Source organism: Asparagus officinalis, chromosome 2 (assembly GCF_001876935.1).
Source record: "Asparagus officinalis chromosome 2, Aspof.V1, whole genome shotgun sequence".
In the NCBI taxonomy this organism is placed as follows: domain Eukaryota; kingdom Viridiplantae; phylum Streptophyta; class Magnoliopsida; order Asparagales; family Asparagaceae; genus Asparagus; species Asparagus officinalis.
In genome coordinates this window covers 6,508,937-6,526,327 of record NC_033795.1, presented here as the reverse complement: position 1 = coordinate 6,526,327, position 17,391 = coordinate 6,508,937, and the positions used below count along the sequence as shown (strand labels likewise).

Genomic DNA, 17,391 nt, shown 5'->3' with positions numbered 1-17,391 from the left:
TGATAGGTTTGAGGCTGTAGTACCACAAAAATTTTTGGATTTTTTTCGTATGGTGTAAATCTTCTGCTCATAACAAAAGATGTACAATAGAGAGGGAGAAAGAAATGAAAAGAGGGGGAGTTGTGTTAAGCTCATGTCTTGCTTGGTTCATTTGTGCAACCTGCTATCTTTCATGTTTCTGATATTATTGTTGTTTCCTTTTTCTTTTTTTTTCCTCCTCCTGATATCCATTGTGTTTGTACGACGAGGTCTTGAGACTGAAATCCAATAAGGAACGGTACAAAACTCGAGTCAACGAGGAGTTCTGTGCTGGAATTCAGTAGTATATTCGAGACGATATTTGGGTCAATGACGTGCGCCGTCTTAAAAGGCGTGAGACAATGATTCAAGATTATAGTTTTATATTCTAACATGTCTCTTCTCCGGTGTACTTGTGCAGATGTATTTTTTCAAATGCGATTTTAACTGTGTCATCGATGAGATTTCAACCTTCTACTTAGTAGCTGGGTAAAATCTCCATCTAACTTTGAAGTGCCCTAGTTTTAGTGAAGATCGACCATTGTAGTTTCGTTGTTGTTGTTGCTGCTGCTGCTGTTGATGGTAAAGGACAAATTTATTTTACTCATACTTCAAATTATGAAGTACGATACCACAGCCAACATCATTGGCAATTTATCACACCAAATAATATTTGCCGGTTAGTTATGAGCAAAATTAGCTGAAAGTATTTTGATGCGGAGGATGGACCCACGTCTTCCACCCTCAAAGTATCTTATTTATTTATTTATTATGCGGATGGACCCAATGTGGATGCCGTTGTGCCTTGCTTTTCAGATTCGGACCTTGTTCATTTCGACCTGCTTACGCTACACCACGTGCGTTGTTCATAATTTTTTTTTGAATTATTCTCTCATTTTCATTTTGAGAAAATAAGCGAGGGATAAATTTTAAAAACCATCCTATTTGAAAAAATAATTACAAAAATCGACATGTTCACAAAATATTTGTAAAAACCGGTCTAGTTTTAGCCGTCGAGCTGCAGCTGGGTCAGTTTTGAAGAAAAATCATCCGAAACTTTATGGGACTTCAAGTCGCGTGAAGTTTTTGTACATTACAAAACTTGTACAAAAACTTCACGGGACTTGAAGTCCCGTCAAGTTTCGGAACATATTTTGTCAAAACCGACCCAGTTCCGTCTGAAACTATGTCGGTTTTGACAAATTTTTTTAGAATAGATCGGAATTTGTGATTTTTTTAATAGGATGGTTTTCAAAATTTGTCCAGGGTAACTTGCACTAAAAACCCATGAACTTTTAGTATTTTTCAAAAAACACCTATGGACTTTTAAAATCACACTGAGCCCCCAATAACTTCTGCGGGAAACCCCGAGTATATTTTGGGTAAACTACACTGAACCTCTAATAACTTTGAAGATGCCTTTTTTTATTTTTATTGTTTTGTGGTTCCAATTTATGGAGGCTATCTGCAAGATACAGAAACGTAATGGGATTTCTGCAAAATTGAAAGGTTGTTGTTACGGCCTAGTGCGATCTTGAAAGTTCATAGGGGTTTACCGCAAGAAGCTGAAAGTTCGTGGGGGGTTTAGCGTAATTTACAATAATAAATAGCTAATTGGTCAACTCTTATCCCTAATTAAGTACGCATATTTGGGGTAAGTTTACAAATACATTAATTTGAGGGGGTAGACTATACACGTCAAAAATACATCACAACACTGTAGTCGCAGCTCTGCGTGTGCCCCCAAAGCCGCACCCTCTCTTCGCGTTTTTGCCCTTTATTCGTTCAATCTCTCTCTCTCTCTCCTCTCACCAAACCAAACTCCCTATTTCCTAACCCTAACCCTAGCCCTAATCTCTCTCTCTCTCACAGATCTACAGGCGAAAGCAGGAAGCCGATCTATTCTCGTCCCTGAAGGAGGCCGCAGCCTCCTCCAAGTTCCTCACCCACGACGAGCTCCTTCGCCTCCCCACGAGCCCCAAGGAGCGCTCCACCGAGGAGCTTGAGGGCTCCCATGGGTTCCGGTCCTAGGGATGCGGTGTCGGCGAGGGCGCGGGACCCACAGCTAGGAGGCCCTACGACGGGGGGTTCGACGAGGAGGGGCGTCGAGGCCCGTCGTAGTCTAGGGCGCCCGATCTGGATATGCCCTTGAGGGCCGATAAGGCTGATAACTGGGCCGTGGGGGAAAAGGCGTCGTCTTTTGGGCAAGGACCAGGACGGCAGGACGATAGGTATGGATCTCTGGGGTCCGGGAGCTCGTCGAAGGCCGACGAGGTCGATAGCTGGTTTAGTAACAAGAAGCCGGTGGTCTCGGGACCACCGGCGCCTTCGAGGCACTCTGGATTTGGATCTGGGTTTCGTGAATCAGCAGCTGGATCATCGGATTCGGATAGATGGGTTCGAGGAGGAGGAGGAGGAGGAGGAGGAGGAGGGATGATGATGTCGAATGTTGGGGATCGTGATGTGCGTGAGAGGCCGAGGCTTGTTCTTGATCCTCCGAAGGGGGAGACATCGACGGAGATGAGCAAGACGACTCGGGCTAGCCCTTTTGGGGCTGCTAGGCCGAGGGAAGAGGTGTTGGCTGAGAAAGGGGTTGACTGGAAAAAGATGGAGAGTGAGATTGAGGTCAAGAAGACAAGCAGGCCGACTAGCCCACATTCGAGTAGACCTTCAAGTGCGCAGTCAAGTAGGCCTGGAAGCTCGGGCTCGCAGGTGGCAGGTGGTGATGGAGGTGCTAAGATTCGCGCAAAGGTGAATCCTTTTGGAGATGCGAGGCCGAGAGAGGTGCTTTTGGAGGAGAAAGGAAGGGATTGGAGGAAGATGGATTCGCAGCTAGAGCAGCGCAGGGTTGACAGGTTTAGACTCTTGTGCTCTCTGTTCAATCATGTTATGTTGATGCTAAGTTTGGAGTCTTTTCTCTCTCTAGCAACAAATTGTTATAGTTGTTTGATGTAGGGAAGTAATGCCTTTTCTGAGAGTAAAGTTTGCATCCTGCATTAGTTGAAGTACTCTTATTTTGTTTCTTTTGCATATTTTTTTGTCCAGAGACATTAAATACATTCATAACAGTCTCTTTAACATATATTATTCTATGGCACTTCTTATTATATTATGTCTTATTGTATTAAGAAGGTAAAGATAGCTGAAGAAATTCTTGGAAAATCTAAACTTTATAGATTGTTTGGTACGGAGAGTTGGCGGTGTAATGAAGTTCAGAAAGTGATATAGATCAAATAGAACGTCATATAGAGATTGACAAAAGTGCAGAAGCGAGAAATTTTTTGTGAAATATAAATTAGCAAGGAAGGAAACAAAAAAGAGCAGTCAGCGCCAGCGAGACTTAATGCAAGGGTTATGAGAATTTCTATAGACCTGGTCACCTTCTAAGGATGGATGCGTGCTCACACACAAAGACTGGGTACAACCGTAATGTAAATATGATGTGATATCCACGGCATTCTTTTCTTAGGATTGATCATTTAGTTAGATCTTACAGATCATAGGTTGTTCGACCTCTACTGCTTCTATTTTCTGGAAAGTCATTTTAGCCTTCATACTTTATTCCCAGACTTTTCAAGTTAAATGAGCGTAATAGGTTGCATATTTTAAACTGTTATAGTTCACAAGTAAAGTCTCTCACGATCGTAAATTCTTTCATCTGATTATTTCATTGATTATTTGGTCTGACTGAGAGGCATTAGTGTCCAATCATTTGATATTTTATTGGAAAAGGCGATGCTTCTATGAATTAGCTAAGCTGGTGATATCTTCACATACGTCACCTAGTTGGAGCAAGTGAAATAAATGGTTTGCAAAGCTCTGTGTGATGAGGAACATCTTCACTGTAGATTATTTATAAATAACTTGATAATATGCAAGCTTCCGAAAGAAAATATTTATTGTTAAGACAGTTCTCTCCTGTATACATAAAGAACATTGCATGTGAAATATAAGATATAACTTAGAAATTATTGATGATTTGTAATATGCAATTGAACATGCGCCAGTGATGTATAGTCTATCTTTGAGAAGTGGTGCATGTGCAACAAATCGATAGTAAACATATTTTCCTGCTAAGTTTAGTTAAAAAAGAAGATCCTATTTTACTAACTAATTCGTACGATGAATGTGACATTTTCCTGCTTGTTCTGATTGTGTTCAGCAAGTCGGAAAGTCTTTTTTCTATTTAGATTTCTATTCTATCGACTTTACGTCTTGTTGTCTTGAATTCTCAGACCCGAGACAGAGGAGGAAAAGCTGCTGAAAGATGAGATAAATAATCTAAAGAAGGCATTGACGGAGGAAACTGAAGGAAACATGAATGGCGATTCTGAGCAGATTACTTCTGAAAAACAAACTGATCTCCATGAGCAAATTTCTCAGAGAGAGAAAGATCTTGACAAGCTCGCCCGTGAGTTGGATGACAAGGTTCGATTTGGCCAGAAAGCCACTGGTTCTGGTGCGAGCAGGATTGCGTTTCCCTCAGATAGGCCCCCTTCTCAGTCTGGTATGTCTGAAGACTCGAAAAATGTGGACTACATGGAAAGGCCTCGATCTCATGGTGGCACTGGGGAATCATGGGGTAAGCCCTTGGATGAAAGGAAAGGCTTTCAAGGAGGAAGAGAATCAGGTTTTTTTGGCAACAGAAGCATGGACAGGTATGCACACTCAGATCTACGTTATTATTCCCATTGTTTTAGACAAAAACTGGCTTACTCCCTTGATATTAGTTTTATTAGATGCATAGATAATTTTAGTTTACATGGCTGATTGCTGCTTTATGAACATAGCACAGCAGGAGCACTTGATAACAATGGTATACATGCACAGTCACATGTAAATATCCACACACCATACACTTAATTAAACTAGGAAGTTTCTATGTGGTACCTAGTTTAGCTCACATTTGAATACATATAAAGTTGAACCAGAACGTTATATGAATGGTGCCTAGTCTAGCTTTTGATATCTGAGAAATAATCTTCGAGGCAAATGGTGTACACACTAAATACATGTGTGTCTATAAGCATATATAGAAGGTATAATTTCCCTGTGAAATTTTCTGAAGATTTTCTTTCTTCCGTTCTGAACTTTTGAACTAGTTGCATAAATATGACTGTGCTATATGTATCTGGAGTTTGTGATGGAAAGGTTATATGCTATGGGAAAAATTGAGAAAGGTTTATAGTGGGATAAAAATCGAGAAAAGAGGATAATCGCACGCATGATTTTTTGTCTGTTTTAGAACAGAATGTGGATTCTCTTCCCAGTTTTCTTTTATTTGTCTCACTGCGGGGGAGTCGGGAGGACTTGTTTATTGAATAATTGAATTTATTTAACGCATTTGCTTGAACTTGAACTATTTTTTACGCTTGCTATTACTTCTACGGATCTTTAAGGGAAAAAACAACAAGAAGTAGAACCTTGACTTCAGTTTAATCTAATGCTTCAACCATTTATTTGTGTTGAGAATTGTTAATAGTCTTCAATTGCTCAGTTTTAATGCCTCAAATTTTGCAATTTATTATGAACTGTTGAGAAAAGATTTGGTATATTTGATTAGCATCTGTGGCTATAGTAATAAATCTACTACCTATATGTAGTTATTCAATGATGCATCCTCATTATTATTATAATTCAGTTTACCTAATTTTCCCTATTCTCAGGTCAAGGCGGGATGGTTGGTGAAAGCTGCTGCTGCTGAAATTCTTGCTTTTTTCCTTTTACAGCAGAAGCATAATAATGTCTTACTGAATTTTGTTCTACTTATTCCTTTTTTTCTATTTTAATGTTTTTGGTTTTTGGTTTTGGTTTTGTAACTGAGAAAGCGTCAAGAATTTGTTGTTAACTGCATAAACTTATCACCACACAATTTGACGCTCCCTTGATGTGGTGTAAGATTTGCTAATTTTCCATGTAAAGGCAAAGCTTGAGCAGCTGTATTTTTCAATTCTTGATCTCAATTACTCGTAATTTGCAGCACTGTGTATGTTGGTTCAAAATTTTGCTTTTATTGGTTGTATGTCAGCTGTGTAAGTTTTTTTTAATTGGAGACAACCCCCTATTTATGCCTTTAGTATCACTTATCCTTCCTCTACTACTTTACTAGCATTTATTATCCCTGAATTGAGGAGGGATGGTTGGTGGTAATAAATGAGTTGCCAGATGAAAAGTGCTGCTGCGAGTACAGATGTAAAAGGTTATCTGTAATTTTATCCCGGAAAATGATTTAAGGACTCAAAATATGGGACCAAGGGAGGGGGACAGGTGATGTGTCCCCTCCCTATTGCATAATGAGTTGGCCATGCCAACTCATTATGCAATAGGGAGGGGACACATCACCTGTCCCCCTCCCTTGGTCCCATATTTTGAGTCCTTAAATCATTCATTGTTGAAAGTTGAGGATAAAATCAAAGAATTTGCAAAGATTATATTGTTCTTCTACAAGTTTTTTTTTCTTTGTTAATATTTGTGGTTACTTGGGATTGATGTTTAAAAGAGAGGAGATGAGTTTCACGATAATTTGCGGAAGAATAACCTTGTTTAGCAGCAGGGGATACTTAATGAAAAAAATAGCTTTAAGGGGTTTCCTAATAAATTGTCAAAATACAGGCGTTTACATAACTAAGCTGTTGTATAGTGTGATATATTCTCCCTTGCTTAATATTTTCCAGTTTTGATCTTAAAAATTTGCTTTCTTTTTCCTAATGCTTTATCACAGCAGCTATAGTTTGCCTCTGCACTCATAACTTTGGATCACCAACATTTCCTCCGGAGTCAGGTCTTGAACCAGTCAATTTACTAAAAAAAAAAAAAATCATCTATTCAGTTCATAATATGCGACGTTGGTATGTGAGCTGTCGAAAAGAGATGGGAACGACAGAATTTTGTTGCTAATAATGACTAACGCATAAGCTTCATTTGTCCATCTCTTAGTGGCTCATTTAACAGAACGAACTGTATCTTATACATGCATCTTTAACATGCATCTTATCTTTAACGTAACAAAACAAAAAGCAACACAATCACTTCTTGCCCATCCTCTTCTCCTTAACAAAGAAGAACACCAGCGATAAAATCGAGAACGCCGAAAAGCAGCCTGCAGCGATATCAAGAGACGCAGTTCTCCCTGTAATACCCTCAACCTGAAACAAATTACTACCCTTCGCTTTATCAGTGGTCTGCCCATAGCCAACCTCTTTATCATTAGCATCGAGCACATAAGCCCTGATGAAGTAAGTAGCAGACGGCACATCACGCTTGATCATGTACTCATAGCTCGTGTTCGATGCGGTGTAGGGTTCGGTGGTGATTTCGAACTGGCAGGTCTTGTCTAGGCCGAGGTCGTCGACTGTTTTTCTCCACCCTCGGTCCTTTTGGCTCACTGGGGCGTAGCATAGCATCACTTTGATTTTTTTGTGTGAAGAGTCTGTGCCTGTCGTAGACTTTGTTCGGTTGAGTGCCCATGAGACTGTAAATTTGTCTTCTCCAGCTTTCATTACTGAGAAATTGATACGGATGGTAAAAGAGATGAGTCTGGCGACTTTAGTCCATAGTAATAAACTAAAGATTTAGCTAAGTGCTTCATTAAGATAGAACGCGGAGAATGATCGTTCATTTATATTTAAAACGAAGATCACTGATTAACTTCGAATATAACAAACATCTTTAAGGGTCAGTTTGGCAACTTGAGAACTCATCCAAATTAATTGTGTGCAAAATCACTTTCTAGATGCACGAACTCGAGTCATATATCAATTTTATAATTCTGAATCAAATAAAATTACAGGGAAATTTCCATTAAAAAAAAGGAGGGAACCTTACAGATACCGGGGTAAACTAGTCCCTTACCTTCGCCTTCTTTGGTTGACGCAGACACTATCAGAGTCCTTTGAAGACTGGAGAAGAGCGCTCCTTCGACGCTCGTCACAGCAAGGAAGAGCATGAGAAAGAAAAGAGCAGTGACCTCAGATGAGAAGAAACCTGCAGAGCCCATTTCTTGTTTCCTACTTAGTTTCCTTTGCTCAATTATTCAGCTGCAGCCAACAGCTATGCTTATATATATATCCTCAAAGCCAAGCTATAATCACAACGAAAAGTCAATCAGTCCCCATTTTAGCAAATCAGAAAGACATAAAGCCTCTTCAGAGAGCCAAAAGATTACAGGGACCTAATTTAAATGGAGAAAATTGACAGTGTTGTTATTAAAAATGACAGAATTAGGTCCAAAGTGACTCTTTGGTGTGCCTAAAGGACGTGAGAGCGTCTGGTTGACTTATCTAAGGATATCTTAAATGAGGGTATTGCTCATATGTGTAACGTGCTGCGCGAGCAACGACAAACTTATGCCCACAATACGTAATTTTTGGAAAGATCGAACGGACAGGAGGAGGCCACTAGGAAATTTGAAAACTGGCCGGAATCAACTTATTCATCAATACAAGAACCAGAATAGCAAATTCTAACCTGTCTGCATCAGAAGCATCAATTGCAACTGAATTGTTTTAAGGGTTGGCCTTGCTGTTTCTGGAATATATCCTGTAAAAATTGCAGTAACTGAAGACTGCATGAAGAAATGTTAAGGTAAATATTTCAAGTTGAAGAAGATCAGTTTAGGTTTCCCCTCACTTTCATCATGGTAAAATGTAAATAATATGGATGAACTTTCATACCATGAATTCTGGCGGGTTTATCTGAATTTTATTTTCTAAAGTTGTGCATTGTTGGCACATTTTTTGGATTATCTAAAAATGGACCAAACTTCATATGGGATCTAATCTAAATCCAACTTATTGAAATTTGGCCATTACTCGACACTTATCTCAACATGACTGGTTCACCAACACCAGCGAACCGATTTAGAATTCTTGAAAAAACAACTACTTTTTTTCAAAAGAACAAACAACGAAAAGCATGAGAAATTAAACATATAAAACATGTATACCTTACTTGCAACATGATTCTTAAGGAACTTTAACCATTATTGGTACCACCTAGCATATACATGTTAAATTTGAATCTTGCAAAACCTCAGATTAGATTCCGACATTTAAAAATTGAACCTAAACATACCACGTTCCCTAGCATACCATATAAGCCTCCCCCTCCCCCCTCTCCAATTCCTGATAAGTGGTGTATCACGCTCCCATTCTCATTCCTGTGAACAGGAACAAAACGGGAACCATGCAACTACGTTTTGAACTAAAATATTTCAAGTTGAAGAAGACACCTTTTTAGCTTGTTCATGGTAAACATCTTTTTATCATTATTACTCCACTTGGATTTCTCCAAAGTGGGTACAATATAAGCATCGTCAATTATTTCCCATAAATCAAAAAATTTAGATCTAACAAATAGTTTAAATCTAACACACCATTGAGCATAAGGGAAATTATCGAGCTTTGGAGCAATATTAATAGCATAACCCAAACTAGGTGCACCATGCATGTCCATGATAAATACGCAAGCAAAAAAAAAAAAAAAAATCACGAAACTAGATTAACAATAAATCAAAGTGAGGATCTTTGACTCTAAGCGGTTAAGCTACAAATCAAAGAGCACCAAGCTCTGATACCAGATGAAAGTACCCTACAGGGGGGTGAATAGGATAATTACTAATCTAATTTGATATTAATGTCAAATTAAAACTTATTAACTAATATATCCTAACAATGTGGTATACAATGAAATTATGTGCAAGGATAAACAATTTAGACAAATGGCGATATAAACATGAGACAAAACGCGATATGAAAATATACAAAAGAAAATACGTCAATGCCAAACACAAACACAAAGCAAATGATCACGGAGTTTGGTCGACCCACGACCTACGTCTCCGCTCCTCACCGTCGAGTAGAATCTTCACTATCTCAAAAACAACTACACAATTGGTTTTCCAAGTTAATCGAAAACTTTTACAACTCTCACAATTACAATAACACAACACACTTCTCTAAGTGTTGGCCTAGACCGTGACACATTCCTTAAGTGCTTGGAATTACAACCTCTCTAGGATTTACCACCGACACCACTCCTCTTAGAATTGATCCCGTCTCTCACCAACCACTTCTCTAAGTGTCCTTGTGTATTACAACGTGATCTCAACAATTAAGGCACAAGTAAATTTGTTTGTTCTCTAATACAAGGATGAGAACTAAGTGTAAGCTCACTCTCAATGACCCAATCACAACTCAAATATATAATATGTGAAATACTAAAAGCTCAAGTGGGTGTGTGTGCAATCAATGAGCAAAACGAGAATAAAACTCAAATCAATCTAGCATAAGAATATGAGAATCAAAAATAATAAATAACTAGAAGATGAGTTTAATAAAACTTCTCTAAAAAAAAGAGAGATGAGGATTTGAAGATGAATTCCCAAAGCCGAAATCAATCTCCTTCTCTTTGTGAAACTTTCTTCACATTAAACACACTTAAACTCTCTTGAAAACTCAGCAATAAACAACCCAAAACCTTGTTAAACCCCTTGAAAAGAACCAAGACAAGAGGGGTATTTATAGCCCCAAAAACTCAGCTTATAAAACTATCTGTTACTGCTGGAAATAGCTGTTCAGTCGACTGAACAGTAAAGTCGTTCGACTGATAATATGACCATTGGAAACAGTTGACATATTTTGAAATTTTACGTAGCTGACTTTCTAAAATTAATTAAAAATAGTAAATCAACTCCAAAATCGTGAAAATTTGAGGAAATTTTCTACACATGTAGATAAACATGTTAGAGAAAGAATTTATGAAATATCACTTCGGATTTGTGAGAAACCTCTGTTTGAAAACAGATATTCTAGATTCTGAACACTGCTGAACACTTGATTTTGTAAAATCAATTTAACATAGTAAATAAACTCAAAAAATGATAAAATTTTGGAAAATGTTTATAAACATGTAATAGAATATGTTTGAAAAAGAATTTTTCAAATTGCATTTTCCATTTGTGAAAGCTTATTTATTTTGTAAACTGTTCAATAATACAAAATCGTCGAACATTTGGTTTTTGATGAAATTCTTTCAAACAAGCTTGAAAATTCTTTTGAATGGATTTATAGACTTATGAAAAAACAAGCTTGAAAATTCTTTTGAATGGATTTATAGACTTATGAAAAGATGTAAAATAGTATCACTAAGTCAATAATCCACAATGAAAAGATGTAAAATAGTATCACTAAGTCAATAATCCACAAACACGTTATTTTCTCAAAACAATAAACACATTATTTTCTCAAAATGATGTATAATGCGATAAATACGAAACATATGTGCAAGAATACGAATATATGTATTTGTTTCATATTTATATGGTTAAAACTTATCTTTTAAAATATTTGTATGGCTAAACATATCTTTTTGCAAAATGAAACAACCAATGAAAGCCATATAACGAAACAACGTGTATGTGTATATATTTGAGCTTTAAGCATGACACATAAAGTAAACACCTAAACTAAAAATATACCCAAGCTAATGATCTTTCGTTGAAGCTTGATCTTGATAGCGGGAATAAAGCTTGATGATGTGTTGACTTAAACGCATAGCTTCATTCCTATTTTCTCCAACCTCCAAAAGGATGTGATCGTGTAGGCGTAAGTCCAACCAACCTCCGACGGAGGATCTTTGTGTAGAATACCTAACAAGCAAACACAAACACTCGACAAACGATGTTAGGAATTGTTTGTTAATCATCAAAATTAGATTAGATAGTAGGCTCATAAACATGAGATCTAACAGCTTTTTCCAAACAAAATTTAAGCCCCTAATCAGGTTACTTCCTCTGTTGTTTGTGGGAGAGTTGCCCAACGAGCCTAAGATGAATGTCATTCTTATCAGAACCTCTTCTATGCAGTAACAGGTGCTGATGCATTCATTAGGAAAATTTTAGCCCTTTCCAGGTTAGTTCTGCTATCCTGTTTAGTGCCAGAGTTGCCACACAAGCCCTAAGAATAACGCAATTCTTATCAGCATCATGTCTATGGTGTAAGCCGGTAGGTGGCCTCAAATACATACATTAGGAGAGACGAGAGCAAAACCGCCCCCTTTCGCCGCAAGCGATTGTGATCTCAGCTCTCCAAGGGGATGAACTTGAGACCGCAGCCCATATACAAGCGGATCTGCTATGATTTGTACTCTACTAAGAAAGGTGACTGCAAATTTGGAAGATGTTTAAAGTGAGTAATGGCCACAACCAAATATTATGTTACCATATTTATCCATTATCAGATAATGAAACATTCTCATGCTACTGGGTTTTAATTAGTATATATTTCTATAATCAACATAAATAAAAGATAGGAACAACAATGTCGGCATCCAAGACTATATTCCTAAATCAATCTCCATGTTTTTAAGACAGCAAAGACGATGTGCATGCAGCTTTACATAAAATAGGGGTGAAATCCATTTTTGTATGCATAGCTGTATGAATTAGCTCATGTCTGTGAAATACAACATAACAGCCAAATTGAAAGACCGACACATATTTATACAGTTACATAATTTGCTCATCTAAAAAAAAAGAAATAAAGTTGGAACTGATTTTAGAGCAGATCTTAGAGCAGAATTTCCGTTTTACTCTTGACAAATTGATGAATCCTGCTGTATGTATGACAAGTTCTTAAGCACATCACGCCTTTTAATCAATGGAAGTCAATTGATTCCACATACCCATCAATTATATCTGTAATTTTAACAAGAAGAAATCCATATCTTATTCACAATAATATATACTTACTTCATGTCAATATATAATACATTGACAAATGTCGGCAGTTGACATAGAAATAATGAATGTTTGGAGAAGGAAACCAAGACACCCTTTGATTTTAGCATGTAATAAATAACAATAGCCTATTCAAAATTTTACTCCAAAAGAAAATGTTGACTAATAGACATATGATAAAGTACCAGTTGTAAGCGAACTTCAAGAAAAAGGAAAGGGAAATTAGAGAGTAAAAGAGAACACCTAGTCTCTGTATCTGCATTGTTGCAATTTTGAAGTACAATACCAATGGGCTATCACCAGTCAGTACCAAGTGGTTGTAGTTGAGGAAGTTTTGAATAATTCTCCAACTGTGAAATTTAAAAAACTTCTAAGTGTAAAGTTACAAGTTATTTTATTCTTGCGAAGTGAAGGGCCAGCAACAGTCGAAGGATTTTGGCAATAACAAAAATTTTCTAGGTATGTATTATTGAAACATCAACAAGAACAATACTCAGACATCTTGTCAATAAAACCATAACATCAGTAGCAGCATGTAGTGATTGTTCCTCAAAACTAAAAATAAGAGAACTATATATTGAATCTTATCCAGCTGCATTCTATGATACAATTTTCTAGTCCAACACTTTTTGTAATATATCCTAACTGGAATATTCTCATTCAACACCTTTTGTAATATATCCCAACTGAAAGGAGTTAATTCCATTTTTATAGTAGCTTATTTTCTCGAAAGAAAAAGAAAATGTTAACGAATGAAAATGTTGCCAGCTATTTGTTGTTACGTAAAATGTCAAAGATTTCGGATAATGAAAGAAAACTGTCTTTACCTCTTGCTCTGCAGTGTATTATTTCTGTTTACAACAACATCAAAGCCTTTATTCCAAAATATTAGGGTGGGCTACATGAATCCTATTCTTCCATTCAGTTCTCTCTGTATGTTGCTGTTTCAAAGTTGCAAAAGTTTTCCACAAAGACTTCCTGAAAGTTTGCATTTATATGTAACCGTGGTTTAGAACAGTCTCATCAGATAATGGCCATCTATTTCCAAGGATGTCATAACTCTCCGAAAAGAAAATTATTTGCCAAAATGCATATGCAAGATAAAAGGAATGAGTCATACCAAAATGGAAATGTAAGTAATCGAGGGGCAGAACTCCAAACATGGCATCAGATAAAAGAGTAGTTATTGATAAATTCAGGTCAATCATCTGGAGCATTAACTAACCATACAGCCGGGTGTACTTTAACCATGGAAGATGCTTAAGTAGAACCATGAAATAGTTATTCCACATGAAAAACACCAAATAAGTCATAAACTCTTAATGCATCCATTTGTTTAATAAAGTATGCCGCTTTATAGAAGTATACATCACAACATCATCACTTAGAATAGTTTTCCATGCCGGAATTATTAGTTCTGCCTATGGATAATATAACTTCTTTTTCAACCAAAGATGTATATCTGAAATATAAATATGAGACCAAATTAATCAGACAAAAGAACATATGGAAGGGTAAAAATATACCCCTCAAGAAATGAAAACCATCTCAGTACTCGCCATTCGGTCCGTTCCTGAAAGCAACAACCTATCGTGATAAACATCAACATGACCAAATGCATCTGAGCCAGGTGGACATTCGAGCGCTGCTTCAAGAACTCGGTGATGGATGCCATGAGAATCAACCGAATATCCACCCTTATGAGCATGCCCAGCAAAGCACACCTTCACAGATTCATATTGGTGTATGACTTCCATCACCTCTTCGTAATTCCACAACAGTGCCTCCGGTGTCGCTGCACCGGGGTCTAGAGGTAGGTGGCAGCATATAATCACTTTCTGCTCGTTCTTCGTGGAGTCTTGTAGGACACCATCGAGCCATTCAAGCTGTTCTTTACCGACCGCCCCATTAAACATCAAGAACCTCTTTTCGAGACCCAGCAATCCTACCGGACTGTTCTTGTCTGCATTTGGATTCTTCGACTGCAGTAACTCCATAGCTAATGAAGTTTTTGGATGATCCTGTGCCCAACCAATGGCACTGATGTCATACGCGTCCAAAACGACAAACCTGTATTCTGGAGATGGGGAGAAATCATAGTAAGCACAACCGTACGGGGAGGGAATCTTGAGCAACGGAATCAGCTTATCTCGAGGGAGGTTATATAGGCAGTGATTGCCAATCATGTGATAGACCGGGCCATTAAATTTGTCAAATTCATCGAGGACATTATTTACTGCTGTTAGTGACTTGTCTTTGGGGCAGAACCCATCAATTATGTCCCCAAAGTTGATTGAGAACTTAAGTGTCTTGAGACTGTTCCACTTAACTGCAGCTCTTTGCAAGACCTGGATACTGTGCCGATAGAATCGAGGCACGCCCAAGAATGAGTGGCCGTCGGGGATATCAGCATACTGAACATCAGTTATGACTCCGAAAGAGAAAAGAGGTTTCTTGAAATCAACAGTCGATACTCCATTAGCCAAAGCCATAAGAACTAGCTAGCCAGGATACAGATCACTTCATTGAGGGAAAAGAAAAAGATGAGTAAAGAAGTAATCAAATGTGAACTGCTGCGGAGATATTCATACACAACAAATACGGGTAAATTTTAGTTACGCAAGTTCATCCAAATTTTTGTTCTCGCATAAGTTCATCGCACTAGTTCAAGAGGGTATAGTCATTTTCTCAGAAATATATAGTTGTCTATTTAGAGAACATCTTCCAATAGGCACTCAATCTGGTTATTATCTTTTACCATAACTAGTAAATATTTTATAAACATATCTAAAAAGAAAGATGTTTTTTTATAGACCTTAAACCAGTAAAACAGAAACAAAGAAAAATCCCGTCTATGAATCTAATTAAACTCAAATAGAGGTTTAAACCCCTGAATTATGAGTTTTGCAAGTAATGGACATCAAATCCTGTTGATGAATTACTACTCAACTACATTGTTTGATTCCATCAACAACTCGTGTTCCAATGCAATCAAACTCAACAAGAAACAATTGAAACAATTGGGTCAGATAGCCAAACAAATCAAACCAGCAGGATATTTATGTCACACTAACATTGGCTTCACAAGTATACATTCTTCTTTGCATACGAAGAACCTCTATATTCAAGTAACTATATAAAGGTGTTATAATTTCGAAACCCGGCCTTCGATAGTCAAGCTCCCTACAAATTTAGATCCTTACTATTGTCACTACAACATCATTGCCATTTCTATACTTCACCCATAATTCATCACAATCTAACCAAGAAATAATGTTAGGTTTCATTGACGATTAAGTCCCCATACACAATGGCATCAATAAGCAATTGGGGGCTTAAAAAAAACTAAATCCCAAAAACTCCAAATTTGAGCCAAACCCAAATCCAGTCTCATTTACGTTTCCAAATTTCACAGTCATCCATTAAGAATGCAAAAAACCCAATTAATCAAAATGGGTTCTGATACCAATATCTGCAAAATTTTAAGCTATAAAACTGTCCAGTGTAACATAACCTAGTTTTGTTTTGTTGATTTACCCCAAATTTTGATCCAATGAGCTTGCAATAACAGGAATATCAACGATCGATAATTACTAGTAAACAAGAAGAGAAAATTTAATAAAAGATTATAAGAAACAAGTTGAGTGTATACCTCGACTTTCCTCGTGTCGGTTGCCTCGATTTACTCGCAAACTACGATTTGGATGAATATTTGGGTAACTTGGGTTTCAGAATTCTTGTACCCAACTACACCCGAGTGGACCCGGATCCGAATCCCTATGAATGTTACGGTTACTTTTTTTTTTTTTTTTTTTTGGTCGTTTGGTTAACAGAGAAAAACAGAGTTACAACAGCAAATTTCTATTTTGCAGTTAAATTTCTATTTTTAAAAATATTCGAATAGAAAGTAGATAGGTGAGAATAATTATTAAAATTTTTATTTTGTAGAGAAATCTATGAAACTAATTGTGCAACATGCAAATCCTTACATTTCTTGCGATAAATTAATCTCAAATCCGTTGATCAGATGTCTTCATTTCTGTTTTAGCAAAAAAAGTCTATTTGCATTGGAAATCAAGTGTTTGCTTATTTGTATATACTTTTAGCTGTAATCAACGAATTTGTTACATGATTTTTTTAAAAATTGTCTTCTAACATCATGAGCCTCAAAATGGAGTATAGGTTACATTGGAGAAACCAAATGCATTCACATTGAAAATCTGGTGGACGAGCGATCCCCGATCACTTGTCACGCTCCACACGCTCCACTTTACAAATGACAATAAATCCGAGCAACATATCATTTTTGGCAAGTGATAACTATGCTATCCCACTTAAGCTATTTCCACGCTACAAGCGAAAAAAGCTTGGTGTCCAAATCTATTTAACTTTTCTCAAAATTGATGTTTCGTCAAGAGAGTTCACACTTCTCTCTCTTGCAGCGTTGGGGGTAATTTTGAAAAGTATAGCATAGTTAGCGTTATTCTAAAAAAATAGTCTTGCAACTGAATTCAATTACTAAAAATTTTTTTCTACAAAATGTAAAATCTCCATTATACAAAATAAACCCAACTCAATAAAAATCTCTCAACAACATCACGTACTATGATTATCAGAAACCCTGCGTCTCAGAAGCC

At 37.2% G+C, this 17,391-nt stretch overlaps 3 protein-coding genes across 9 annotated transcripts; 1 reads left to right on the top strand and 2 right to left on the bottom strand.

Moving 5' to 3' along the window:
• LOC109830067 (eukaryotic translation initiation factor 4B2-like) lies at positions 2,129-6,029 on the top strand. The gene is made up of 3 exons (XM_020397222.1): positions 2,129-2,873; positions 4,254-4,676; positions 5,685-6,029. Exons 1-3 carry the CDS (start codon positions 2,161-2,163, stop codon positions 5,704-5,706), a joined length of 1,158 nt encoding a protein of 385 aa, XP_020252811.1. The 5' UTR covers positions 2,129-2,160; the 3' UTR covers positions 5,707-6,029.
• On the bottom strand, positions 6,878-8,037 carry LOC109830065 (high-affinity nitrate transporter-activating protein 2.1-like). Its single transcript, XM_020397220.1, has 2 exons — positions 7,870-8,037; positions 6,878-7,519 (listed from the first exon to the last, which is right to left on the bottom strand). The coding sequence occupies exons 1-2, from the start codon at positions 8,012-8,014 to the stop codon at positions 7,044-7,046; spliced, it is 621 nt and encodes a 206-aa protein (XP_020252809.1). The 5' UTR covers positions 8,015-8,037; the 3' UTR covers positions 6,878-7,043.
• Positions 8,087-16,486, bottom strand: LOC109830064 (manganese-dependent ADP-ribose/CDP-alcohol diphosphatase-like). 7 transcript variants are annotated; one of them, XR_002244194.1, is made up of 6 exons: positions 16,407-16,486; positions 14,281-15,274; positions 12,998-13,104; positions 11,495-12,179; positions 8,485-8,556; positions 8,087-8,098 (listed from the first exon to the last, which is right to left on the bottom strand). XR_002244194.1 is itself a non-coding variant. In XM_020397219.1 (3 exons), the coding sequence occupies exon 2, from the start codon at positions 15,244-15,246 to the stop codon at positions 14,284-14,286; it is 963 nt and encodes a 320-aa protein (XP_020252808.1). In that variant the 5' UTR covers positions 15,247-15,274; positions 16,407-16,486; the 3' UTR covers positions 12,187-13,104; positions 14,281-14,283. The 7 variants fall into 7 exon arrangements, 2 of the variants coding, with proteins under 2 accessions (XP_020252808.1, XP_020252807.1); XR_002244196.1 differs by lacking the exon at positions 8,087-8,098 and having other exon boundaries at positions 8,541-8,581; positions 11,495-11,972; positions 12,043-12,179; XR_002244192.1 differs by lacking the exon at positions 8,087-8,098 and having other exon boundaries at positions 8,541-8,581.

Coding starts and splice junctions, on each gene's coding strand:
- LOC109830067 (XM_020397222.1), top strand. CDS start 2,161: ATGCCCTTGAGGGCCGATAAGGCTGATAACTGGGCCGTGGGGGAAAAG. Junction 2,874..4,253: donor GAGCAGCGCAGGGTTGACAG/GTTTAGACTCTT, acceptor TTGAATTCTCAG/ACCCGAGACAGAGGAGGAAA. Junction 4,677..5,684: donor GGCAACAGAAGCATGGACAG/GTATGCACACTC, acceptor CCCTATTCTCAG/GTCAAGGCGGGATGGTTGGT.
- LOC109830065 (XM_020397220.1), bottom strand. CDS start 8,014: ATGGGCTCTGCAGGTTTCTTCTCATCTGAGGTCACTGCTCTTTTCTTT. Junction 7,520..7,869: donor GTCAACCAAAGAAGGCGAAG/GTAAGGGACTAG, acceptor TCAATTTCTCAG/TAATGAAAGCTGGAGAAGAC.
- LOC109830064 (XM_020397219.1), bottom strand. CDS start 15,246: ATGGCTTTGGCTAATGGAGTATCGACTGTTGATTTCAAGAAACCTCTT.